The sequence below is a fragment of the Sturnus vulgaris genome, chromosome 5 (assembly GCF_052056855.1).
Source record: "Sturnus vulgaris isolate bStuVul1 chromosome 5, bStuVul1.hap1, whole genome shotgun sequence".
In the NCBI taxonomy this organism is placed as follows: domain Eukaryota; kingdom Metazoa; phylum Chordata; class Aves; order Passeriformes; family Sturnidae; genus Sturnus; species Sturnus vulgaris.
The window spans coordinates 68,002,044-68,029,467 of NC_142247.1; the positions used below are offsets into that span (position 1 = coordinate 68,002,044).

Consider the following 27,424-nt stretch of genomic DNA (forward strand, 5'->3'; position numbering starts at 1 on the left):
TAAAGATGCCCTAAATGTGAACAACTCATCATCTGCTCTGTAAGAAGTGATGAAATTCTGAGCAGGACTGCAGCTCTTCCTCTCTTACCAGGGCTTGGTGTTGGCTCCAGGCAGGAGCTGATCTACAAGGTCTATGAGGCTGTGCAGGGAAATCTGTTGGGAGAGGATGGAAGCCCCATCCCCTGACTCATTCAAAACTCCTCTGCCTGACAGTGCTGCCAGCAGGGAAGAGCCCCAAGCTGGCAGGAGGAGGAGCAGCTGGGCTGCCTCTTTTGCACTATTATTTATTTATTATTTATTTCCTTACTCATTGCTGGGTGCAGCCAGCTTGCTGCACGTGCAGAAAGGCTGTAGGACCAACATGGGCTCCCCAAGTAAAAGTGGAGGAGACAGCTACAAGATCCAAATTTGAGGCAAAGTTTTAACAGCTCTGGCATGTTCAAATTGACCTAAGAATGCTGGCCTGAAGCAGGTGACCATGTTGAACCATCTGCACAACTGACCATCTGAGTCAAGGTTTATCAAAACACACTTCTGCTGTGTGCAGAAGGGGTTTCAGGTTTGTAAGGTTTAAGGACATCTGTGACCAGTGAGTACTTTAGACTAAAAATAATAAATAATACTGAAGACTATGTAACCTCCCTGTGGTCAGCCTCAGCTCCAGAGCTCAGAGGATGTTCTGACTAGACATATCAAAACTCCTACATTCTCCACTCCTGTCTTGTAAATAGTGGGGATAATTCTTGGAAGCTGGTATATTTTTAAACTGGCAAATGGTTTATTTCCTTGCCAAGAAAGGGAAGGGAAGAGTTACAGGGGCGAAGAAGTCAAACATAGTAAAAAGTCTGCATTGGGAATGCCCTCTCCTCCTGCCTCAACATCAGAAGGCGGGGAGGCTGCAAGAATGTCTGCTTCCCTTTGTATTTGAAAAGATTTCAATCAGTATTATTTTCAAGAAAGAAAACAATACGTGACCTAAACCAGCACAGCCTCCATTCTAGTGAGGAAGCCGGTCTGTCCAGGAAAGGAGTTTCTTATCTCAGGATATAACTGAAATCAGGCCGTCGAGGCTGGCTGCGCTCACAGCAGTAATTTAGACATCTCGGGTAATGCCCTGCTCGGTTTAAAACGTGGTGCTGGAATTAGATTTCATTCTGACTACATGGCTCAAGTACCAAGTGTTTTGAGGTTAAGACGCGGCATTCCCGGCTTTAAAGTTCGCCTGAGAGTTATTGCTTGATGTCGTAAATGGACTTAAGGACCGTAGGAGACGGTTTTTCATTTCAGCCCTGATACAGTAAGCCACTTAAACACTTGCTTATGTCACACTGAAATAAAGGGGATTTATGGACACAGCTATGGGCTTTGCTGAATCAGAGCATTTTTGCTGAGTGCTGTTTAGGAGAAGCATGAAAAATAACCTGTGCAGATGTCTCTGGGCGATGCTGAGCCTGAGCAAGGCTGGAAAGCACTGCGTGGAGGAAGTGAGGAGCCCCTGGGCAGGCCAGGAATTCTTTTGTCAGCTCCTAAGACAAAACAGGGAAGTCACCAGGTCACTCAGCCTGTAGCTCTCCTTAATTTTTGTCCCATCACTCCCTGTCAGCCTCCACACAATGGCTGGGTCGCACCATCCCTCTGAGAGAACAGAGTTCTGACAGGGTGACACCACAGCTCACACCATCCCACCTCCCCTCCCGAGGAGGACTCTTGCTTTCTAATTACTGAAGCTGTTCTCCTCTCTCCTGACAAATGAGCCTTTGCAGAAATGGCTGCATCACTCGATGCAAGCCCTCTTAAACACATCTCTGTGCAGATCCCCCATGCGATGGACAATATCAAGCACCACTCCCTTCATGTGGGATAGGTGAGGATTTTAAGAGCTTTATCTGTAATCATGGTTTTGACAATTTTGCCTCTGTTCACTAATCCATTGGAAAGGACATTAATTTTTTAAGGACTGGGATAAAGAAGCTCGGAGGGAAAGCCAAAGGCCTCGCACACCATACATTCCTCTGGTGCTATCAAACCTATGGGAAGTGCTGCATCATTTTCAGCTTCTTTTTGCTGGCCAGTCAATTCAGCTGTGGATTGTGCATGTATTTCACAGAGCCTCAAAGCACTACAGGGAAACCCACACTGCTTTAGAAGGTGAAGTCTGGTTATGCATCAGCCATTGGCTACTTCTCTTCATATCACCATCATCCTTATCCATATTTCTGTGGCCTTTCTTCTCAGCTTCAAAGCTCCTTTGCCACCAAGTTCCCTTGAAATGGAATACTTAAAAGGTTGTTCCTGTTTGTTTGAATATGCAACATCTTGGTTTTCTTACCAAAATACTACTAGAAGGTGACAAATGCCTGAGAATACTGCTGGGATACCCTTCCCAGGGGAAAAAAACAACTGGCTTACAGCTAACTTCTCCTGCTCCAGAGTACCAAGTAGCCTTTCCCTTAAGAAATAATAGTGTGAACAAATTTGAATGACAAAGTGTTGTCTAATGGGTTCCCACTTCTTCATACCTTCATTCCTGGAAGTGTTCAAGGCCAGATTGGATGGGGCTCTGAGCAACCTGATCTAGTGGGTTGCATCCCTCCCTGTGGCACAAGAGTTGGAACTAGATGGTCTTTAAGGTCCCTTCCAACCCAAACCATTCGTGCTTCTGTACTGCTTATTTCAGAAAGCCCAGCTCGTGCTCTGAACTGCATTGCTGACCTCGGCAGCCAGGACAGGCTACATGGACCTCTGCTCATAAGCCAGGAGTAAATTAAAATCATTTTTCTGCATCTTGAAAAAAATAATAGCACAAACTATTCACCATTTATCTAGGAAAGATTTGTGGAAATGAGGACTGTATTGAGAAACAACAGTTTCTCCTGAGTGTCTCACATCCTCAGAGCTTCAAGACACTGAGACATGAATGCCTCAAATATTGCCCATTTTAGTGAAAAGGAATAGTAAGGAAGTAGTATGTGTGAGGGCTTTGGGCTTGGACCAGAGGCTGGCATGAGCAGTGCTGCAGACCATGGTGATGTGCTCACCAGTGCAGGGCAGAGGCCAAGCCCCATGGCTGGGACAGATTTGCACCAACAGTTATCTTCCTTCTCTTCATTAGGTGTTTTTCCCATTGAGTTACACCTAAAGGACCAGATTTATGCATTGGAACAGGTTTTCCAGGGAAGTACAGTCACCATCCCTGGAAGTGTCTGAAAAACGAGTAGCTGTGTCACTTCACAATGTGGTTTAGTGGGCATAATGGTTTTTGGTTGAAAGCTGGACTTGGTGTTCTTGGAAGTCTTTCCAACCTTAATGATTCTGTGATTCTATGACTGTAAAAACAAGCAAGCCCCAAGGGCAGAGCCCAGCCAGTGGTCCTCCTCATGCCCCCTCTCCCAGGTCCCCATCAAGGGTCAGCCCCGTGGCTCAGCTCTTTGCACAATCTCACATCCATCCTCATCCCAGCCACCATCAGTAACATTTATTAGGTGCAGATGCAGACCAGCAATGGGGAGGATGCTCTGCAAACTCATGGCATAAAAAGAAAGATAGTCCATTCCTCCAGGGTCTTGAAGTGTGAGTGTAGGACAGGAGACAGCAGATGGATGCAGGCACATGAAGAGGCAGTGCTGGTCAGTGCCACAGGCAGCTGCTTGCCAGACTGGCCCCAGTTCAGCAAAGTGAAGTGCTGCCACATGCACAAAGCTGTGCAGATGTCAAAAACACACTGCTTTTCCTCCCTCCCTCTCTTGACAAGCTTAGGAGTTGCCAGGATGAGAAGGCGGTAAGAAGTGGTCAAGTGGGAGCAGGATGTTTAATCTAAGAGTTTACTGTAATCAGTGGGCTGTCACCTCTCCCTATCTCCTTTCAGCAGCTCTGTCCAAACAGTGGACAGAGTGACACAGATTTTTGTGGATTCAGCACAGTAATTGCCTCCCGTACAGGCAGTGAGCATTTAGGAAAGATTCTGTCTCCAATTATAATTTCTGATGTGATTCAAGGAAGAAAACGCTGTATTCTTCTTTATTCCTGCAGTCACTAGCTAATGAAACGTGCCACAGATATTTATAGAACTGACATTGTAAATAGCATTTGCATTTGGTGCCTTTGAGTTATTTAGTGTGACAGCACTTTCACCAGGAGGGTTTTTTCATTTTGAAAGGGAAAGGTTCTCTTTGGAGCTGTTCCCTCCCATCGCCTTGGCTGTTTGTGTTGATAGAGCAGTTCTGTGGGCAGTTGTGATAATTTAGTGACAAAGTGTTGGGTGTACAGGGATTAGCTGAGCGTTGTGAAGGTTTGGGGGCTGTGTCACAGACAGTTTATAGGATTCTCTCAGACAATGTTTGAGTTACAGTGAAGATGAATAGAGAGGAGGGCAGTCATCAGAGCACTTCGTGGCACAAAGCAAAACAACCACCAGCCTGCCTTCCCTAGGAAACCCGTTGTGTAAATATTTGGGTAGAAGCCTCCAAAGGAGATTTAAAGTCTTGTGATAAAGGTAACTAAAATGTCCTTTCCTTGATAAAAACAGCTGCAATTCAGAAGATCCCATGAGTAACCACAAGACAGATTTCCTTTCTGTAGCATCTCTGTATTAAACAAACGTATGTCAGGACTTGCTGTCACTGATGGACCTCAAAATGTTTTGCAAAGCTCAGGATCAGTTTTCTCATCCTCAAGGTGCAGAAGCCAAGGAGCAGACAAAGAACGCATGCCCTGTGTACAGTCAGCCCTCCTGCAGACTACTCCAGCTCCTCAGCCACACAAACACATTACAAGCAGTATCAGAGTCTGGGTATTGAAGATATATTATCCCTAGTCTTTACATACTCATGTATATAAATGACAGAGCTTTTTAAAAGCACTCATGTTCAGTTTTTCAAGCACTTGGGGGGGGTCATGCTGCATGTGCAGGGATTAAAAGAAGTGGCAGATTTTCAGAAAAAAAAAGTTACTTACTGAGCTGTTTGGGGGGGAAAAATATGTTCTGCATTTTGTCACATAATTTCCATCTGAGCTCGTGTTAAGTTTGGCCCATGAGATGCTCGTGGCCCATATTCACACCCAGCACATGCAGCTCGCTGCCATATGGGTGAACTGTTAGCACTCAGGAGTGTGTAACACAGTCCCACCACTTCACATGTCTTGAGAAGCTTTGGAAATTTGAGGGATTGGTGTGGATGCAGCATCCCGGCAGAGCTGCAGCTGAGTGAGCAGCAGGAATAGCCGTGGAATTCCACTAGGAAGTGTCTCACTTCACTTGAAATGTTTGAGCGTTCTCTTTGCTTTGAGCATCAAGGGCATCTCAACTGTTAGGCTGAACTTGGCTTTTTAATTTCTGGAGTTATGGAAGAGGGATCTTGCCCTCCAGAAGGAAAGTGGGGAACTTGTTGGTACAGGAAATCTCACTGAGCTCACTGTGAAAACCAGGACTTCATCAGGACTGAACTCCCATTTCCCTTCCACATCAAGCGTCCTCCTCTTCTGTCAGGAAGTGTGCTCAATCATTGTTTCTCATCCCTTTGCTGGGATTTTGCTTTTTCAAGATGAAGGAAAAGCTATGCCTTTGTGCCTCTTAATTCAAGTTCCTCTTAGCTTAGTTTTCCCCATCCTTCTCTGGGTAAGAGCCTTGGGAAAGAACCTCAGTTTAGTCCTATGGTCTCCCTCCACCCAAACTCTGGTACTCTCAGCTCATTTTGGGAGCTCCTCCTGCTCCCATCCATAGAGTTGAGGTGTTGATTTCCCTTCACAGGGAAGCAGAAAGCATTCCCTGATTAGTTTCACAGGAGCCAGCAACAGCCCCATGCATGGCAGTGCAGCAGATAGTGCAGAGCAGCCAATTTGCAGTGTCAGAGGCAGCATCTTTTACTCAGACAGACTGTGCTAAATCAGGGCCTTCTCACTGTGCTTTGAAATGTTTCTGTTTCTTGCTCTGACAAACTAGCAGAATTTGTATTAATCCAATAATGCAAAAAAGCAGATAATGTAGGCTTCAGACACCTGGTGGAATAATAAAGCAGAAAGGGGGGAGGGCAGGACCATCATATTTTAGCTTATATCAAGTAGGAAGCCTGTCTCTACCCTCTTTTCTATTCTGTTGGAAAGCATTGCTCATTTCTAAGGCAAATGAAAAGCCCCATGGCTGGAGGAAGGAAACGCTGCAGCACATCTCCAACCTGTGGACCTGCTGAGCTTCAAGGGATGTTCATGAAACACCTTTCAATTAGTCAGCCATCATGTGCTGCATTTCAGAGCTTTGCTTTATTCAGATATTTATTCATGTTCCCAGCTGTTTGCATTTGGGATTTCTTTTAGCAATGAAAGCACTGAGGGGTTATGAAACTGTGGGCTGGAAAAGCACAGAGAGCTAAAGAAGTTCCACATGGGAAGCAAGAGCTTTGCTGAAACACTACAGCACAAAGTCAGAAATCTCAGAAAATGTTCCCTCTTCCACCTTTCACGTTCTTTTATTCATATTTCAACTTTGTTATAGCCAATGGAGCATAACACACAAAAGCTGGACTGTGCTCCCATCCCTGCCGTCAGCATGATAAACTCACTGCTCTCTCTCTTGCCTTGGATAAACTCATATTAAAGCTGAAATATTGGTGCATATTCCCCATCTTGGAGACATAATGGATATGTGGCAGAAGATGAGGGAGATGTCAAAGCACAGCTCAGGCACTCAGAGTTTTATCTGCTGGGGAAGCCCAGTGAAGGAAGCTTGCAGCTCCCCGTGCCTGTGTGAGTATGACCCACACAACTCTTCCAAGCAGGAGTAACCATTGCAAAGCCCTTCTGTGAGTCTCTGGCATGGTTTTACAACTGAGCTGAAAGCTGTTTAATAGTGAAAAATCTCGCTCACTGAGTAATACACCTTAGGAGAAGCCATATTTTGCATAACATTTCTTACTGGAGGAAATTCTTGTAAGACAATTTATTGCCATGGCGGTAACTGGCTGACATTTATGAGAAGCCTTGTTTTACAAGGCTTTCCTTTGGCTGCAATGCCAGGGCTCCAGTTGTGCTGATGGAAGAAGAGAAGGAAAGTGATGTTATTTGGCATGCAGGATACTCAGAGGCGTGTTGATGTGAATAACAAAAAGGGGTAAATTCTATGTGAATCACATGGGATTGTGCCTTCCAGAATTGTAAACTGTGGGTGAATTGAAGGGAAAAGCTCATTTTGATTGAAGTTCTCTCATAATAAAATATGCATCTTCAATGGCCAGCTTGAGGTTCAATAGAGTTGTTGGAATACTTGAATCTTTGTTTTGTGGAAGGGGCTGATCAGTCTGGTAGCAGGAAAGGGAGAGATGGATGTGGGACAGAGCTGTCAGGAGGGAGGACTGAAGCACCCAGAAGAGGCTGATGGGCTCCTGTGCTGAGACAGCAGGTTAAGGTTGCTGGAGATGGCTGAGGTTGCAGATCATGTGGCAATGGCCACACAATGCCTGGATTCTTGAATGGACGAAGTTGATGGTGCAGCATCCACCACTGCCTCCTGGATGCCAGCACATCCAGCCCCATCAGCCCCATCAGCCCCATCAACCATCGGAGCAGCTGATTTTTAACCCACAGAGCTGAAACAGAAAGCTGAGCTGTCCTCAGTTAACCCCCCAAGCACACTTCCCACTCTCTGCAAGGCAGCTTTGTGTCAGGGGCTCAGCTCAGCAGGCACTGGTGGGAAGAGGTGATGGATGAGGGCAGGAATGGCCAGGATGCTGCAGCACTCATGTTTCCAGCAGTCTGTGACCCCCCCTTCCAGGATCCTGTGGAGTCTCTGCTCCCTTCTGGTGATGCTTTAGGACTCACCATGGCAAGCAATATTATTAAGTTGAGCTATGGATCCATGCAAAGCTCAGTAAGGTGCCTTGGCTGGGGGTGGTGGGTCCCTGTGGGGCTAAGCTGAGCTGTGGGGCTGAGCTGGGTCTGTGCCTATGTGGGTCCAGCTGTGCGTGAGTGTTGTAGGGAAAGCTCACACTGGGGGGGGCTGCCTGTGTGCTCCCTAAGTCGTGCTGAGAAAGGGATTTCCAAGAACCAAAGAGGCTTAAGGCTGCCCATATCCCATTAACAGATAGTGGGATTGTGCCTGCCTCTGAAGGGCTTTGTGGGACTGAGCTGAGATCTGTAACTCTGCAAAGTGAAGCTGCTCCTCACTCATAGTGCTCTGTGTAAGAGAGGCCTTGATGTACTGTAGAGGAGCTGCCTCAGACCACAGCTCATTTATTTCTTAGGACCTCAAACTATGGACCTTGGAAATATCATATAAATCTTGTACACATAATAGTTTTATTGATATTATTTGTTAACTGCTGTAACAAACTGCTGATGTGGAAGAACCTTCAGACCAGGACAGTGATGTCACAGGTGGCTCCTGTGGTACATCTTGAATTGGATACTCCAGGTTGGACAAGCCCATTTCAGGATTCAGGGCCAAGCAAGCACCTGGTGCCACTCCAGGGAGCAGCATCAGCACGGCCAGGGAGGAGCCTGGCTCCACAGTGCCTGTGGCATGGCTGGATCACTGCTGTTGAGGAGCTTGGGGAAACTTGCCTGGATGTCTCTGCAAGCCAAGCCAGCTACAGAGCTGAAGGCTTCAATATGAAACATCAGGGACCCTCTGCTGCAAACCACCCCCTACCCCCATTGTACACACTGAAACACCCTCCTGGCAGCTGCATCCAAGCAGGCACCAGACACTGCTCCATGACAGCTACCAGGGGGGTTTTCTTTTTCTCCTTCCAACCTTTTCTTTACCCTGGTGCCAAAAAAAAAAAAGGGTAGATTAATTTAAAAAGAATAAGTAAACACAAACCAAAAGGTCTGCATCGAATGGAAGCCTCCAGCTTGTGCTGGGGGAGGCCAGCAGCCACGTGCTGAGCTGTAACACCGAGCACCCTGACACGTTCCTGTTCTCTCTTGCAGATGACAGAGGGTCGCAGATGCCAAGTGCACCTCCTTGATGACAGGAAGCTGGAGCTCCTTGTTCAGGTAGGAACTGCACGTTTCATCATTTGATAGTTTGCTACAGCCACAGGTTTTCACCACGGTGGGGAGAGAAAAGGGTTTTCAGCTGGTTTTCCCAGCAGCTTCATGCTGTGATTGCCTGCAGAGCTGAGGGAAGCTGCACTAGTGCTGCCTGGGAAGGATCTGCAAAGGCATATCTGTGGGAAGGACTAATTCAAGACGTATTTTTACTTTATTCTGTGCCAAAACTCTCCGAGTCCCTGCCAATGAGATAGAAAAGCACCTCTGGTCATTTCTGACATATGTTTTAACTATGTTTTTGAGGCGCTGCTTATCTATGAGAAATGCATTGCATCTGCTTAAAATACCTCCAGCTTCTCTGCTTGCCATCCTAAATTGCTGGGCTTCAGTGCTGGGCTCCACACACCAGAGGGGATTGTGCCCATGCTCCCACTTGCACTGGGAATGTGGTTGGCAACAGAAGATGCTGTGGTGGTGATGCCACAGGCAGGCACTTTCTTGTAGGTTCATGTGTCAAACACAAATATGCATTAAAATAAGTCCATGTTCCATCTTATTTTTTACTTTTGAAAAAAAGAAGGAAGACTGGAAACAATGAGTCTGGTGGTGGCTTTGTAAGGATGGGCTGGTGAAAGCTGTAGCATCCTACACTTTCCTGACAATTTTGGCTCCTGTCTCAGAGATCCCCAATGGGTTAATAACAAGAATTAAAAGAATGTCTTTCCTTTTACAAAGGCTTCCACAGGCAGCCACAGGCAGCCAAAGCAGCAGGAAATGAAACTTCCCATAGCACCCAAATGCCCTGGCTACAGCTGATAAGATGGGAGGGGGGACAGGATCCTTCCCAGCACCAGCAAACCTGAATGGGGATGGCTGAAGGAGGCTTGAATGGCCGGATGCACATTCAGCCTCGCTTTCTGGAAAGTTGCTTAAAAATACCATTACAAAATTGTTAATGGATCATGTTTTTTAAACACATAGTCATCTAGGAGGTGAAATCCCTCAGCTGCCCCTGACATACAGTGTGTTCAGAGAGTGCCTGGATAACCATGAGTCAGGCCAGTGGTGGAACAAGAACAGCTAAATCAGGATGACTAATTAAAACAAAACACCAATGGTCTTTGCATAGGCTGCACCAGGTTCTCTGATGCTTTGCAGCTGGCTGGGGGGAAGTTTAGTCACCTTCATTACAAGGACACAGCACTTGGCTTCCTATTTCATCTAAATGCCTTTTCTAATTTTTCTTAGTTCAATTAAAAATTAAAATGGACTATTGGAGAAAGCTCTGCTAAAGCACTGCTCAGTATATTAATAATCACAGCTTAAAATATGCTGCAGGAAATCTATGTGAGCTGCCCTGGCCAACCTACTTATTTGGGTTTTGATCAATGACACTAAAAAACCACAGGAAGATGTCAGCCAAGGAGGCTGTGGGAAGACGTGTCCAGTTCCCAGGAGCAGAAATGGTGTCACGTGATATTATGTTTCAAGTGTTTGATCACACCTTCAATGGAATTCCTTGTAATCAATATCGGAAGCAAATTGCTCTGTAAATCACACTAACTAGTTTGCAAGTGACCCATGGTTGAATTTTATTAGTACAACAAATCGTTTTGCTGTTTTCAAGTAATGTGTGAATGGGGGAAGCCAGGAGGGTGATGATGAAAAATTCATGCCCAGAAAAAGGAGTAACCTCTGCTGCATGCAGTACTCAGATCTGAGTTCCCCCTGTGCCCCCACATGTACAGGAATGTCCACTGAGGCATCTCAGATGTTTTTCTGGCTTAATCACAATGCTATTAGGTAGCTTCTAGTCAGGGTGAAATCACTTTTAGGTGGAGCAGATGAAAAGGAAAGTGGATGTTTTGGACTTGAGGATGTTTCCAGTACTGATACTCTTTGCAGACATGGGCACACCACTTTGGTTTGCCTGCCTGTAAAGCTCAGGCAAAGCCACCAGCATTGGGGTGGTCCTGGAGCTGCTCCACTCAGCAGGAGTGGGCTGAGCTTACCAAGATGAGCAGCTCTATGTCCCAGTGGACTGGGCTCCCTCTGGGAGCAACATGCACTTTGTTAGGGGAAATCTCACCAGCTGACCCATATTGTTTGTATCTTATCATGAGATTTCAGATAAAAGTTGTTTTGTAAGTTCTGAGCGCTGTTGTTTTTATTAGTGTTACCTTATCTTGTAGCTGAATTGAACTAGAAGCTGTAAATAAAATGTCCATCCAAGCCCAAGCTTCTGGCTGTCACTTCAAAGCTGTATTTTTCTGTAGGTGTCTTGCCATGGGCTGGAACAGAGGGCTGGTTTGCTGGGGTTTACTGTGAAAGAGGTTCCTCTATAGCTTTGTTGGGGCTCAAGATCTAGACCTGCATTGGCCTGAATTGCTCAGGAGTCAGTCTCGTAAATACTCATCTGAAATCTCCTTTTCACCAACCTGAACCTTTGTTGGAAACTTTTCCACTCCTATGAGAATTTAGGAAAGAGCACTGAAAATTAGTAAACTTGATTTTTCTCCACAGGTGAGATGAAAATAACAGCCTAATCTGGATCTGGCTTTACATCTCCTTTCAGTGCTTGTGTGTGTGATATCAGGTGCTCTGCCTGGAGCAGGGTTCAGGGATCCTGCTGCTGTATTTTCATAGAATCACTGAAAGGTTTGGGTTGGAAGGGATCTTAAAGGCCATCTGGTTTCACTCCCCCTGCCATGGGCAGGGCCACCTTTCACTAGAACTGAGTAAAGAATTTCTTCCTAACACCTAATCGAAATCTCTCCTTTTTTTTAGTTTAAAACAATGCCCCCTTTTCCCATCTCTATCTGCCCATGGAAAAAGTAACTCTCCCTCTTTTTAATAAGATTCCTTTAAGTAGTGGAAGGCTGCAGCAGGATCTCCCTGGAGCCTTCTCTTTTTCAGGCTGAACAGCCCCAGCTCTTTTCACTTTTTTTTATGGGAGAGATGCTCCAGCCCTCTGATCATCTTTGGCGTACTCCTTTTTGGTGTAGAAAGAAAACAGCAGAAGGAGCTGAGTGTGATTGAAGGAGAGAGCTGAGTACAGCTCCCTCAAAGGGATGCAGGAGGGCTCCTGGAGCATCTTGAAACAGCTTTGGCCAGAGACTCTGGGGAGTTGAAATTATTTCCTATCCTGCCTGAAGTGCTGCTGGGCAAAACCAGATGCATCTGGGAACAATCAGGGTGTTTGCAAAAAGCAGTGTATTAAGCAAATGTACTGCCTTTTTGTCTGTGAATTAACTGTGATCAGACTAGAGGGTTTATGGATATGCCATTTTAAACATATCAATTGGTGGGTAATGAGGACCATACCCCGGGCTGCAGGAGGACAGGGAGTGGAATTGGTGCTCCTGCTTGCAAGAGTCAGCAGTGGCTCAATGTGACAGCTCTGCCAGGCCAGATTAAAATGTTTTGACACCACAAACTCCCTCCCAAAACTGCAAAAACCCCTCTGACAGGCCACACAGCTATTGCCAGTGGGACCCACCAGGCATATAGGCTTCATTTGCATTACTCTACCCCAAAAGTGAGATTTTGGCTCAGAGGCACCATTAATAACCCCTTCTGTGAATGTTGGCTTGCTTCATGCTGGCACATAATGCAAGGGCTTGGGGTTACCATCATCAGGAAAGAGATCCTGGCTTTCCTCAGACAAAGGGGCTTGGCTGAAGTCTTGTCCTCCCAAGTCAAGCACTGCAGAGTGGTACAGCAGCAGCTAAGGAAAAGCAAAAACATAGGCTTTGTGGATAAAAGAAAACCCTCTCCAATGTGTTTTGTCAGATAAATGCTGAAATTTAGAAGGGCTAATCATAAACAGAGACAGAGGAGGATCATATGGAAATCTCTTCCTGAGGGTCTGAAACTCAAAGGCTATTTGACTTGGGATTAAGCAGAAGAGTTGTGTTTGGTGTGTGTTTCATTTGATAAATGCCTGTTGAAGATCTGGGGTGTGTGGCAAGTTTACACAGCATGTTTTTTGACAGTTTTTTTCTTTCTGAGCAGGAGCAGAGTGTGGCTTCTTGGATCTTACATTGTGAGGTTTTTTTCCTGTTTCTGTTTGATGCATGTTTAGTTTCTAGCACAGTTCTTTTTTTTTAAGTGTTTGGTTTTATCCAGCTAATCTTTTTCAGTGAGCAAGTCCATTTTCATACTTCTGGAAAATGGATTTCCTCCATTCCCCACTCACAGCCTCCCTCTCTATTATATTATTTCCCAGTGACCGTGTATCATTTGTCTGCTGCACATGAAAGGTTTGTGTTGCTTTATTTAAAGACTTTTGCGTAATTGGCAATTCGTTCCTTTTCATGTGGGTTTTATAAACATGGCTTTTTTTCTGGGATGGCTGAATCAGACAGCCTGGCTTGATCCCAGCTCCTGCACTGGCTGGCGGTGCCTGTTATCTGACAGCAGCTCCAGCAACTGTCATCCCAAAGTGTTAAGCCTCCTAATTCTTTCTCTCTGGAGGAGCTATTGCAGAAATGGAGCTCATCTGAGGCTCGTAGCAGAGCTGTCTGTGGGGTCTGAAAGCTCTGCAATTTGATTGTAGGAAATAACTGGGCAATTTGTTTCTAACCTTCTTCCCAGGAAGCACTGAGACTGACTTGGAAGAGCCAGGGAGAGATGGGGAGGTCAGCACACACCATAGGTATTTTGGTGATTAACCCACCTATATGTCCATGTTGACACTTCTTGAGAAGCTCTTCTTGCAGCATTTCCATCTCCCAGCTGCCATGCAAGTGCATCCAGAAACACATTAGCAGTGATACATGTACATGCACAGCCAAAATTAATGGGATGCACTGAACATCCCTATTTACCTTGCTTAAAACTAACTCTGCTTTGAGTGAGTGAGGAGCCTTTCAGGAGCCCAGGATTTGTTTGCAGTGTGCCTGTCGTGGTGCAGAATCTCATCCCCAGAAACCACCTCCAAGCCAGACTGGGAGACACTGGAGCTGTGAGCCAGCCTGGCTGGCAAAGTGCCCTGTGGGCTGCTGACTCACTGCCACATGGATGGCTGTCACCAGAGTGGCAATCCCAGTGGAGATGCTCAGTTTGGAGCACACCAGTGTCCCTCACTCCTCTGGGATCAGTCTTGCTGGCACCAGCTTGAGGCTCACTGTCCTGGGGAAGCAATGGCACCTTTTGAGAGCAATAGCTCCACCAGTTATAGCTGGAGGGAGAAATAAAATGGTCCACTCTTCTCCCAATGACCTGTTATAGTTTTTGCAGTATTTTCAGTACTGCTTGTGATCAGGAAATTACAATCCATGTTTTCTTTTTTTTCTTTTACCCATGCTTTCTTACTTCCTCACTTCTGTATGCCAAAGAGCAGGGTGGTTACCTGGGCTGCCAAGGCTCCCCTTTAGGTGATGCTGAGGCTGGCATCTGCCTACATCAGGAGAAGCTGCCTAACTTTGGATACAGGTTTTGCATGAGGACCAGCAATATATCCCATCCTTAGTGTGGGATAGACAAGCCCCAGAATGGCCTCAGTCTCCCCAGGGAAGCCACAATAATTACAGAAGAATGGGGTCCAGCCCTGCTCCACTGCCAAAACTGGGGATCCTTTAGGAAACATCAGCTCCAGGGCTGATGCAGAAATGCAGCTGCACAGCCCTGACCGTAAATGGAGATGTTTGGGTGCCAGTAGCTGTCTGTGCCATGTGGGAGAGGCAGCTCCAGTCCCTGCAGAGCACCAGGCTCTGCTCCAAAGGCGTTTTTAGCCATCCCTGTGGAAGGCAGTGGCAGCCAGTGCTGGGCTGGGAATGAGCACAGGGGTGAGTACTGCCCTGCCAGCCCCACTGCCCTCCCTACACCCTTGCAGGAGCTGCCCAGTGAATATATTTTAGGAGTTGTCTGTAGGGCATATCCCATTGGGCATGGAGAGCTGGGATGGGCTCGATGATACCCTTGGTGAGTGCCTGAGGAGGGATCCCTGCATCCCCTCTTCCCACCCAGCCTCTCCATGCCTGCAGTGAAGCAGCTGAAAAATGTTCCTTCAGCTTCATACAAGGGCTCAGAAGTGACTTGATAACTGTCCTCTGAGTGGCCTTGAAGGTTGCAGGGTGGTGTGTTACTTCTCTCCAAAATAAAAAAAAGCATGTTTTCTATAGGGCAGCAAATAACTGGACCAGGCTGAACCTGAGTGGAGTTTTCTACTAGGACTCTGGCAGGATCCAGTCCCTCATAGTGGGAAAATGTGAAAACATTGAATTTGGATGATAATTTAAAATGAGTTTGAGCTGAAGGGGGCTCAAATATGCCTTCTAGAAAGGAGGCTTTATTTTCCCAAATTGCAGTGTTAGAACTCTGGTTTCTTTCAGAAACAAATTCTGATTTACTACAACAAGAGTGAGACCATAGTCCAGCTCAGCAAGTATTTGCAAAATTGCAAATTGGATGTTTTAACATCTTTGACATTAAAAATTATGGGAGTCCAAAGCTTTGGATCAACTCAGAGGGATCCTGCCAAGCAGTGTCTGAAGTGGGATTTATATCACTGGGACAAAGCCCACAATTTCCCCTTCACAGCCTGTGGCTCAGGGCAAATGAGGAGTGTGGAGCCACTCTCTTGACAGGAAAGACTTATCCTGGCCTTTGTGTGCCCCAGGTTCCTGTTTGAAACTTCTGACCATTCTGAGCACAGCTGCGAACTGCAAATACATGGCTGGGCTTGGTCACCATGGGATGGAGAGAGACAGAGGAGAGATTGCTGTACCAAAAGGGAGGTGGGACCCCAGAGGGGCAATTCATGTCTGTGCTCTCACTGGGCAACCAGTGAACTGTGAGCTAAGAGCTCTTCTGCTGAAAAGTTGTCTGTTTACAAGAAAAGAGACATCTAGCATTGATCCAAGGTGAATGTTCCCAGTCAGCACATCTCCTGCAGACACAGTTGCTGTACAATACCTAGATGTTGTCTTAGACCAGGTAAATGGATAAATGAAAAATGGACCAGGAGAGCCAGGTGTGCTCCCAAATCCATCCTTCCAGCCTGCAAGGTGTGCCTTTGTTGAACTGCTCTGCAGGGCCTCTCTAATTCTCTCAAAAAGCATCCACCACTGCCATCCATGGCTTACAGAACTTCTGGTATCAGACTGGAGGGCTGTATCTTGGGGGTTCACTTCTCAGCTTAGGCTCCAGCAAACTCAGAAGTCCACAGAAGTCAAGACTTGAGGGGAGAGTGTTTGCTGGGAAATGTAAATAGAAGAGAATAGGGGCAGAAAATAAAGAAATTTGATGTGCAGAGCTGGGGAGTTCAGCTTAAGAACCAGAGGGATCTCAGGCAGGGTGAAGGTGGCAAAGCAGATAATCTCAAGGTTGCCCTTGACTATGAGGGCAGAACTGAAAAGATTTAGGAGAGGAGGCAGAATTAGTATCTCAGAGGGAAATCCTGAGCCAGGCTCAGAAACCAGGGGTGAAGAGCCTCTGCTGTGCACCCTGGCTCGGCTCCATTAAGAACAACAGAGTGGCGCTGATCCAGGCTCAGCAGCTCCCAGGTGTGCTGGGTGCTCCAGGCTCCCCAGAGCTCACTGTGGGTGAGAATGAACACGGCTACAGGCTGTACTCAAGGGATGGAGCTGCCAGAGGAGAACATTCCAGCAAGGCAGGCTGTGCAGAGCAAGCTGGCAGGTCGTGCACGTCAGTGAGGGTCACAGGGAGCAGGATTTGAAGAGGTCAGGCAGGGTGCACAGCTGCAGGCAGGGATCAGCAGCGAGCCCAAACAGACAGGGAACACAGAGAGCCTCCAAGGGGATCTGCCGTGCACCCAAGGTCAATCTGGTCAAGCAGCCCTAGAGAAAGCAAAGCTGTGTCTGGGAAAGGCAAGCCTGAAAATTAATGAAACCCAGCAGGGGTAGTTCAGCCTGTCCACATTTGTTCCTCAGCACAGGCATGGGAGGAGCATCAGCAGAAGCTGGGACAGGTAGGGGCAGGGGGCAATAGGTGCTGGGAGCAAAGTGTGTCCCCTGGGAAGACTTGGGTGAGGGCCGACCTTGCCAAGAGCAGAGGTACTTCTGTGTCTTGGGGAAGTTAATTGGAGGGGGGGATGCTTCCCTGGTACAGCAGTGCTGCACATTCCCCCCATTCTGAGCTGCCTGGTGGTTTCTCAACAAGGCTGGGAGCTGGTTTCCCCAGTGTGCCCTGGGACCCCTGTAACCAAACCCTGCACTCTGCCAGGAGCCTCAGGAGAAAGACTCCCACAGCCAAGTACTCACAGCCTGATAAGAAAATGAACTGGGAATGGCAATCATTGCCCTGCACAGAGTGAAATGAGGGTGTGATTTCCAAAGGCCTGCATAATCAATACCCCTATTATCAGTCTTCCAGAATAAATTGCATTTAAACTAATACAGGCTGGGGAGCTATCCGTGAGCTGTCAGGAGAGAGATAAGCTGAAGACACATGTTTATTCATACTGCATATGCTGAGAGCTGGATGTTCTTTACAGCTGGCTAAATGGGAGTGAAGATATTCAGTTTTTTGGTTTGTTTTTTTTTTTTTTTTGCAGTTCTTCTGCTAAAATTTGTCAAAAACCCTTAATTTTGAGCACACCTGGAACTTTTCAAAATTACGGGATGGTGGGGGGATGATGAAAATCCCACTAAAACATCTGATGAAGGAAGAAAGCTATTTCCTTTCCTGTGAGGTAACTCCTAAAATTTTGCAGAGAATCAGCAATTTAAATTGTCCTGCTGACCTCCCACCACATACACCAGTACAGGAATGGCACATCCAGCATCTAATGGGTCTGTTACAGAGAAAACATCTCACTCACAGTTACTTGGGAGAAATTCAAAAATTCACTATTGTTTCTGCCAGGCTCAGCTGTTCCCTGGCTTCAGTGGAGCTTTTGTTCAGCCTGGACCAACCTGCCAGTGTCCAGCAGTGCCTGTGAAATATGTCATTTTATCCAATGAGATGCTGCTCCAGCCATGGACAAGCCAGGGTCCCCCAGCCTTGCTTTCCCCACCCAGGACCAACTGCAGGATCTGCTGAGCTGTGAGGCACCAACAAGCTCAACAGTGGAAGTAAATGAGGTTTAGCAGCAGGATGATGAGGCTGAAATTCACAGAGCTCCTCTTGCTCTCTGCTGCTGCTCCTTCATGGTGGAGTAGCCCTTGTGTTGGTGCCACATCCCATCCCTCACCTCCAGCCCTGGCTTGTCTGATGTGTTCCACAGCAGGCAGTGGTGGGATTCACCACTTTTAACTTAAGGCACAAACTGTGAGTGTCTGTGCCTGAGCCACACTTTTAGAGGTGGTAAGAAGAAGGAGGGCACTTGTAGGGTACAGCTGAACCCATCCTAAAAGGGATCATCTGAAATGAGTCGTGCCCCTTGCTCTCCTCTGATTCCAAAATACTCTCTGCAATCAGCTCTCTCATAGGTGTTCACACTGTGGGTGGTTGTGTGGGGTTATATGAGTCCTGTTCTGGCTCCAGCTCCTCCTTTTGTGTCCTCCTGGCTGGACAAGAAAACCAAGTAGTAAATTCAGGTGAGAAAGTGCTAAATGTGGCACAGGATAGAAGCTGCCTCCTGGAAGATAGTGGAAATAGAAAATTATTCTTTTATAGCATGGTCTGAGCAAGCAATTTTGAAAAATAATAACAGATGTACCAGAGATGATTCCAGGAGATATTGAACAATCTAGAGGCGTGTAGCTCGGGAGAAATGATGAACGAGGCAGCATAGCAGATTTGCTTTTGTGCAAAGGTAACAAAGGTGCATTTCCAATTGGAGCTAGCATTTTAGGATGGAACATTTCCCCTTATTGCTGCCATCAGGCTGTGCAGTACAAATACTAGGTTGCTAGAGAATGGGCAAGCAGCTTGATTGTCTAAGCTGCATTACTCAGCTTATAGAAAATGGTTTTCTATTCCCTTTCCTTTTCTGCCTCAGTGGACGCAACTTAGACAAAAGATCTCATGTTTCTACCAAAAGGTAATTCCTTCAGCATGACACAGTGAGAGTTTTGGCCACGAGTGAGGCTCCTGGGCTCAGGGACATTGTGCATAATGAGCAAAAAGGGTCTTAACTGTCTCACTGGGAAATTGTTTCCTCTTCCTTCCCCTTACTGCAGGTAACCCAAGGCAGCAGCTGGCTATGGCTGCATGGTGTCAGGTGGGAGCAGTTTGCCTGCAGTGATGGATTCAGGCCAGGTGGTTTAGAGCAGCTCAGGTGTGCTTGCACAGACACGTACTTGAGCATCACACCTGGCAATGACCGAGCAAAGCAAAGAGGAGCTGGGTCTGGCACCATGGTGTAACCAGCAAAGGCTGCTGGGGCTTGTTCAGCCCACTGCCTGTGGCACAGGAGGGAAAGGAAACACCTGCAACCACACAGAGGGGGCAGGAGGCTTGGCATGGGCAGCACAGGCACGCAAGGAGACCATGCTGCCCTTCCTGAGGGAGTCCTGACTGTTCCCCAGGCCTGCTGACCCCACCTCTCCCTCTACAATCCCAATCCATTCTCTCTGCTTTTGTCCAGGTGTGTTTTTAGGACCATTCTCTCTGGAAATGATGCAAAATGCTGTCCTCGAGTGATAGAGCAAATCTCCAACCCCCAACCCTTGCCGTATTCCCAGTGTGTGGCTTGTTGGTCCTTTCTGTCTTTATTTTGGAGAAGTGCCTACTTTTGGGGAAGCTTTGGGCTCTGTGAAGTCGAAATGGATTTGTCTCTCTCTTTGGTGATTATTTCCCCGAGTTCTCCTCTTCCCCCAGGGCTGCAGTAGCTTGCTGACAGCAGCACAGCCGTGAGTTGGGTGCCTGGAGGAGGAATGAGGCAGTCACTGCCAGCACAGAAAGCCTGCCTGTGGCCCTTGTGTCAGCCATAATACTGAATATAATCAGAAAAACCATCAGCTTTTCTAATTTTCAGGACAGAGGAGATGGTTCTTGGCTTATAATTGGGTCATGCTTTAAAACATCTTGCATTAGCTCATCATAAGCCACAAGATGTACCCATTCTCCCCTTACATTCCTGCCCTGACCTCTCCCAAAGAGGCAATCCTTTTGGATGAGAGGTTGTTAATACAGATAGGCTATCTTTTACTTTCCCATCTCTCTGCACTCACACATGGCTCATTACAACTATGTTTGAACGAAAACTCTCCTGTTATTACCTTTGCTGGGAAATTGCCCATCTTTGGGGAGGAAGAAGCACAACTCTAAATCTGCCTTAGGAGGAGCTTCAGTCTCTGTTCTGACTTTGAAGCTATCTTGGTAGCAGGTCAAACCAGATGCTTGGAGGTAAAGCCAGCAAAACATGCCGGCTCTGGGAGATTTTTATCTTTGGGAAAATTGATTTATAGTACAGATTCTGGTTTAGTGACTTATCTCTATTTTGGTGAGAAATCTCCCCTCCTATGTGCTGCCAGTCTTCAGCATCCCTATTAGCAGAACAAGTCAAGTGCCCCCTGTGCCCTCCTGTGCAAGCAGGCAGCAGACTCACACTGCAGCCAGGTCCCTGTCACTTCTGCCTTTGGGAGCCACCATCCTCTTCATCCCCTGGAATAACATGGACTGAGCAGTATAGGCATCCCCTCATCCTTACACGGGCACAGGTACATTCTGGATCACTGGGATCAAACTGGGATGAAGCTGCAGAGGTGGCTCATTGCTGGGTGTATAACCCTGTGGTTACAGTGCAGGATGGAGGAATCAGGGGGCTTGGAGCAGGACGTGCAGAGGTGACTAAATGAGACCTGACGAGATCATGAACAGGCCAACAACTTCCAGCTCATCCCAGCCCTCCTGGTTTGGCAGCCCAGACAGTGTTAGAGACTTCAGCTTGTCAGAGTGGATCTTGTAATATCACTGAGTTATGCTTGTCTCCTGGAAAAGGAATGAACTAAAGAGATTTGCATCTGCCCTTTTCAAGAATAAAATAAACCAAACCAGCCAAGCCATTTTCGCCTCATTTCTCTTCCTCACTTTGAAGTGAGGATCACCATTTAATGGGTAGAGTTGTTCTGACCCACATGGTGATGTGGGCAAGGCCTTGCTTGTGTTTCCCCAGTCCCTCTGATGTTTATTGTTTTTTTGTTTGTTGTTTTTAGCCCAGCATCCATGCATCAGCCCCACATAGCAGTCAGACCATTGCATGGGACGAGCCTCCAGCTGCCCAGTAGCTCAAAGGCAAAAAGGCTGTTTGGCTGTAGCATTGGCTTGTGGAATTTCTTGATTACCAGAAAGACTAATTTCGATTAATTTTGTTCTGTCTTTTAAGGACATTTCAGCAGTAGATGCCTGATTAGAATACCTTTCCACTTGGACTCTGCCTTTACTCCTTCTTCATCCCTATCTCTAGTGGGCAGGGGATGAACAAACCTATTTTATGATGTCCATTTCTTCTAAACTTCATCTTGTCTTTTCATTTTTATTGTCTTTTGAGCAACCAGAGAGTTTATATGCACTAATGTGCTTTAAAGAGGAGAAAGCACCATCCATGCCCCTGACCTGGTTCATCTCATGGGGAGTGGATGTCCATTTCTGACAGCCTCTCACTCTGCTGTTTCCCAGACTCTTGTCTCAGATAAACTGGGAACACAGACAGCAGTTGGGATAAGCCCCAGTAACTCCATTGTCTTTGCTGCCTGCACTCATGTGCCTTACACAGGCCTTTTGATGCTCCCTCAGCAACCAAAGCTGCATCTGTGTGCTCCACCATGACTTTGGGTCCAGGCTTTGGGATAAAGGGGTGAGATCTGTCCCTGGCAGCACATCATATATTTCTGAGAATGGGTACACCAGAGCCAAATATTTCTAGAAAGCAGGATGGTGACTTTTATATATTTCTAGGAATTTGTCAAATTATTCAGCAAATGTCACTGAGCTACAAAGACACTGATGGTCAGCCACATTGCTGTGATTCAGAGCTTGTCACAAGCATTTTGCATAGCTTTAGCTCTTGGGCTCTAGCAGCTGGTTCTAAAGCAGTCCATTCCCTGAAAAACACTATGGAGGCACAGAGCATGAATTATTATTTGTTTTCACTATGTGGACAGTTGATCAGTGACAGATGTTTCTAATTGCATTAAGCAAGTGGAAATAATGAGAATTAGATAGCAGATTCTCTAGGAATTTACATTTAGATTGAGTTACAATTTGCTATTAAAGAAGCAAATTCAATGTAGATGCATTCGTTCTTCATCAGAAATGGGAGACGATTATTTTTAATTATTATTTGATTACTTAAAAATGAGCTGTGTTACTGTACGTAAAAATATTTGACTCAGGGGGATGACTTAATATGTGCACTTTATGTGTCCCTTAAAAGATATGGAACGATGAAATTGTTCATCAGCAAACATCACCTCCCCATTACAGTCATATTGAAAGGCAAATGAAAAGCAGAGGCTGCCAGAACCCCATCTCACAGTGCACAGCTTGGCCAGGGCCGGGATGGTGGCCATGGGATCAGGCTCACCCAAACCCTCTGCATCCCTGACAAACTGAATTAAGTTGCACTGATGGTAGACAAGCTGCATCCCCCTTTGGACACCACGCTCTGCTGGGCTTGGCAGGAATTCCAGGCTGATAATCCCCGTGCTGTGGAGCTGAGGGAGAGCCAGGCAAGGCAGAGCAGAGGTGGGTGCTCAGGATGGAGCAGGGCGGGGGGACCAGCACGGCCTCGCACGCAGGGAGCAGCAGCATCTGCTGCCTCCAGATGACACATATCTGACACTTATCTCCTGTCCATGCCAAGAGGAAATGAGCTGTGGTTCAAACCGCTGGAGGTTTTCCTTTTGGGACTCTCTCTCACAGCTTTTTTTATTTTATTTTATCTCCTAGATTTCAAGTTCGGCTTCAGACACAGAAATGTGTGAGTCCCCTGTCAGCAGAGAAGGGATTTATGTGCAGTGCAGATTATTGTATGTCTCTGTTTAGCACAGAATCCAAGCTATAATATTTTTTTAACCAACTAGCTGGCTCAGCTTTTAATTTTTTTTTCCTTTTGCCTAATGGGAGCCTTATCCAGAACTCCTTGAAGTCAGAGTCTGTCTATCAGCTTCAGTAAGCTTTGGATCAGATTTCACATCACTGATTCATTATTAATTACACATCTGGGACTCCCTTTTCAAAGAGTTCATTGTTAAATAAATTCACTTTTAGACATTACAGACTTGGCATTCTTGTGCATTTAATAAAATTCTGGCAAACCAGCAAAGAGCCATAGGCGAGCTTCTCTTCTGGTATTGATGGATGAATCTCCACTGAACAGCAGTGGTTTACACTATAAGAATATAACATATCTCTGCTGTCATATAACCATTTTCTGTGCGAGATTAAGTCTGTGTTTGAGAATTTTGCCTTTTCTGGGATTTCTCCTCTCTTTTTTATAGCTTTTCCTACCAGAAAGAGTTCCTCTGTGGATTCAGACACTGCAGGGTGAAATATATTTTCCATTGGGTTTCTTTTTTCTTCAAAGAGATTCTGGCATGTTTCTCTTTGGACAAACTGCAATCACATCTTCAGAGCTTCCTGGGGGAGCAGACAGGCAGGCAAATGTTTTCCTGATCCCTATGGCAAGTGGAATGGAACATTGTCTTTCTAAATATATAGGGTCTTTCCCATCGTCCTCAATAATCTAGCTCAAGTCCACACATTGAAGTGACCAAGTCAAGGAGCTGCTCTTGAAGCTCTGTTTACAGAGGAATAATTTTGGTAGGGGAATATGTAGAAATAAAGGTTTTCCTACTGAACTCCATTCAATAGGAGACTATATCCTTGATCAAAAAGGACATTTTATGTTGGGATTTAATGGTGCAGGGTATTATTCCCACTTAGCAGCTGATGGCACAGGGACCAGCAGCCCATACAGGTGTTTCCTGTGCTACAAGGATCTCCTAAGCTGCACTCAGCCCATCCTGTGCTTTTGCAAGGCTGCCCAGACACATGAGGAAAAAAGGATGGGGTGAGACCTTCTTTCGTCCTGATGCCAAATCAGAGTTTGGCTGAATGGTCTTGGTTAATACCAAAGTCCAAATAAATTGTGGGCATATATTCAGATGACTGCTACCCAGTTTCCAAAGCTTTCACTTAGTCAACAACTGTTTAAGCTATATGGAAAGAAAAACCAATAGAAATGTAGCTCCCAGTGTTTAAGTAATGAGACTCTGAATGTTGATCAGAGGCAGACATCCACTGAGTCCATGGCATGCTCCCAATGCAAGGGATAAAAACTACCACACAGTTGTGGAAGGGTCTGTGAAGAAAGAGAGAATTTTGAACTGGGGCTCTTGAGCCCCTGAAAAGTCAAAGGTAATTCCCTACTACAAGTGAAACATCTCTCCTGTTCTGTCATAGAGAATAACAAAACCTTTTCCCTGCCCAAATTCACCTTCCTCAGTTTTTCAGAAATCACATTAAATGTGATTATTCTCACCACCCTCATATATGAAGTGCAAATCTTTCTAAAACTGCAGCCCTTCAGCATTAAAAATGATAAAGATTAGAAATGATAAAGTCATTTATTCCTTGCCATAGAGCAAGTTTTGGGGTTGGTCCACAGTCACCTGGTAGGATATGAGGAGGGAGAGAGAGATGAGAGGGATCTGTCACACAGGCAGTGTGACTGCTCACCAGTCAGCAGAGATGCCTTCAGTTGCCAGAGGCCATCAAGACCTCCAGCATCATTTTCTGGAAGTGTTTGTGCTTCCAGCATCTGCCAGCAGCAGGCAGATCACCAGGCTGGCCCAGCTTATGAGACTTTGTCTCTGTCACTCAATGAAATATATTGGGAACAGCCTCTCTGATATCCTTGCCCACACTGCTACTGTGGGATCTGTCCTGTCTATCTTCCATATTGGGTTCAGTGAAAGCAGGGACAGAAACAGTTGCCTAATCACTTCTATCCCACTTTGCAGAGAGGATGTGACTGGGTAAGACCCAGAAAGACATTTTCTGGACATTGTCAAGGAAGCTCATCCTGTGCCCAGCAACTCCCTTGTACCATGCCACTGCATGGCACACTTGGACATTTCCCCATCCACAGGCCAAGGATCACTCCTTTTCAGAAGCCAGCCTGCCTTTATTTTCTTTCAACCCCTCCTGCTCAGAAAATTTTCCTCAATTCTCCAGTCTCCAAGCTTCTCCTTTCATGGTTCATTACATTCATTGGCTAATTCTGCTATCACCCCAGTATGTGGGTCATCACCCACATTTGTATGCACTTACATTTTCCAATTATTTTCTTAGTAGCTGTTTATCACTAACAGTTTCTACTCTGCCTGAATTCTCTCCTAACCACTCTGTCTCATTTCTTTATTCTTTATTTGCAGAAAAAAGGTTATTTTCTTGTTTTTTGTTTCAATAAAAGACACTATCTCATCCAGTCATTCATTTCACCCTCCTCCTTTACAATGGAACTGGTTTATTACCAGCACGTCTTTTTACAAATATCAGGGGAAATAAGTCTTTCTTATTCTCCCAGTAATTCCTATGGTGAGCAAGTATTATTTTGCTTTCTTTTCTTTTGAGTTGTTGCCATTGCCTCCTCCTTTACTTATGGGGGCTACACTGTGACATTGGTGAGCCTGGAGTCAGGAAATTAAGCCCAGCATCCTTGTCCCCTTTCCATTCACCTTCAGAGCTGTCTATGAGGCATTAGAACAGTTGTGAGGAGGGGGGACTGGTAGGACCCATTTAGGCTCCTGACTGTCCTGATGTGCACCAGGATGATCCATCTAGAAGTGGAGACAGAACTTGCCCAAGGTTTCCCCATTGAACCTTGATCTGCTCCTTGCAGCATCCTGTCCCTGTCCTTCTGCTACTGACATGGGCAAGTGCTGGATGTGGTGACTGCTGTGACTGAGAGAGGGGACCAGAGCAGGGGATCCAGGCAGCTTCCTTGCTGTGTGCCAAGGCATGCTGGACATGGAAATCTTTGTTTCTCAGGACACACACTGAAGTTGACTTCATATATAGGCTCTGAATGTACAGACTCAGTAGGAAAGACTGCAGAGGAGCTGAAGGCAGGGCAAGTTTTTGTGCTTCTGCAGATGAAAAGTTGTTGATTTTTTCCATTGCCTCTGAAATAACCATGGTTCTATCACAAATCCAATCCTTGGTTATATTTTGCATCTTCTGCTGACTCAAGAAGCAAAGCCTCCTCTTGGGTGCTCACCCAGAGTGGAGGGACCCTCTGTCTTACAGGACAAGGTGTATCAGACCCTGCCCCATGGCCCAGCAGTCAGGGGCCAGTCCTAGACACCACTCTGCTGAACTTGGGGACCACACTCAGGCACAAGAAGACAGACTACCAGTGAGGAGGTTAGTGGGGTAGCACTGAGTTCCTGTGCCTTGGGAGCTGGACCTACACAATGCATCACACTTTTACTTGACTTCCTTAGCTATCCCATTTCTCTCCTTCCCTGACCTCTTGACTACCCATAACATCTGAGCTTTGCCATCACACAATGAGCAATGTAACCCATATCTGGCAAGTGAAGTTCAGCCTCTCTCTCCTGACCTTCCCAGGGGAAGAGCTGTCTGTCTGATGTGTAGTATTTCCATAGCATAGTGATTTACATTTGAGTGTGTTAAGCCAGAAGCTTCAAAACATTGTGGTACGTTCTTAATATAGCAACTGTGCAATATGCACAGATAATTAAACTGATGAGAAACATCCAGGAAGACCAATGTGCTTCGACTCCCAAGTTCCTTAGGGGAGGGAAATCCAACATTGCTGTATGTATGGAGAATCTATTGGTAGAGTCAGCTCTTTTGACTGCATCCCCAAGTATGAGTACAGATAGAGAAGATGAATGCACAAAAGCTCACTGTGGTTCTGTAGGTATTCACCTTCCCCAGTCTCAGCATATGAGGATGTAGCTCTTGTTAAGTTTAATTCATTTCCCTGCACTCACAATTGGTGTATAAAATAGAACAGAACAATCCTATGCATCCAGCCTAGCACTATTATTTTCTTTATTTATTTTTATTAACGTTAGGTTTGCTAACAGAGGGTTTTTAAAATAAATTATTTTAATGTGTTTAGAAAACGTGCTACAAAAATAAGCATTCACTTAGCTTATTAAATATTTTCAGCCATGAGGAAGTGACTTTGAGTGAGGATGGCAATAAACATCCTTATTCAGGAGAGATTTTTAAAAAGCAAACAGAACATAAGAATGCAGCTAAGCTAGTATGTCTTGGGAAATTATTTTTCCTTTTCCACATCAGCAATAACAGATCAAGAGCATTTCCAAGCACCAATTTCTGTAGGCTGCATGAAGGGAGATGGACATTTCTACAGTTGATTTGAAACTGGATGAACTAGAGCGCTTCAGAGGTTTACAGTCGAAAAGATAAATGGATTGTGTGAGCTGTCCAATTTCATTATGTGCCCTAGCCAAACTCTTTCTTTAATGTTTGATAGAATTATGATCAAATATTTCAAAATAAAAATGCTGACCTCTGTAGAAATTGT

General features: G+C 45.9%; 1 protein-coding gene across 11 annotated transcripts in view; it reads left to right on the forward strand.

Annotated features, from left to right (window-relative positions):
• Positions 1-27,424, forward strand: part of FRMD4A (FERM domain containing 4A) — a 357,641-nt gene that overhangs the window by 221,808 nt on the left and 108,409 nt on the right. For all 11 annotated transcript variants that reach the window (XM_088165906.1, XM_088165905.1, XM_088165904.1 and 8 more), the window contains one exon: positions 8,923-8,988. In XM_088165906.1, the coding sequence (XP_088022032.1) occupies positions 8,923-8,988 (66 nt within the window). The remainder of the gene's footprint in view (positions 1-8,922; positions 8,989-27,424) is intronic.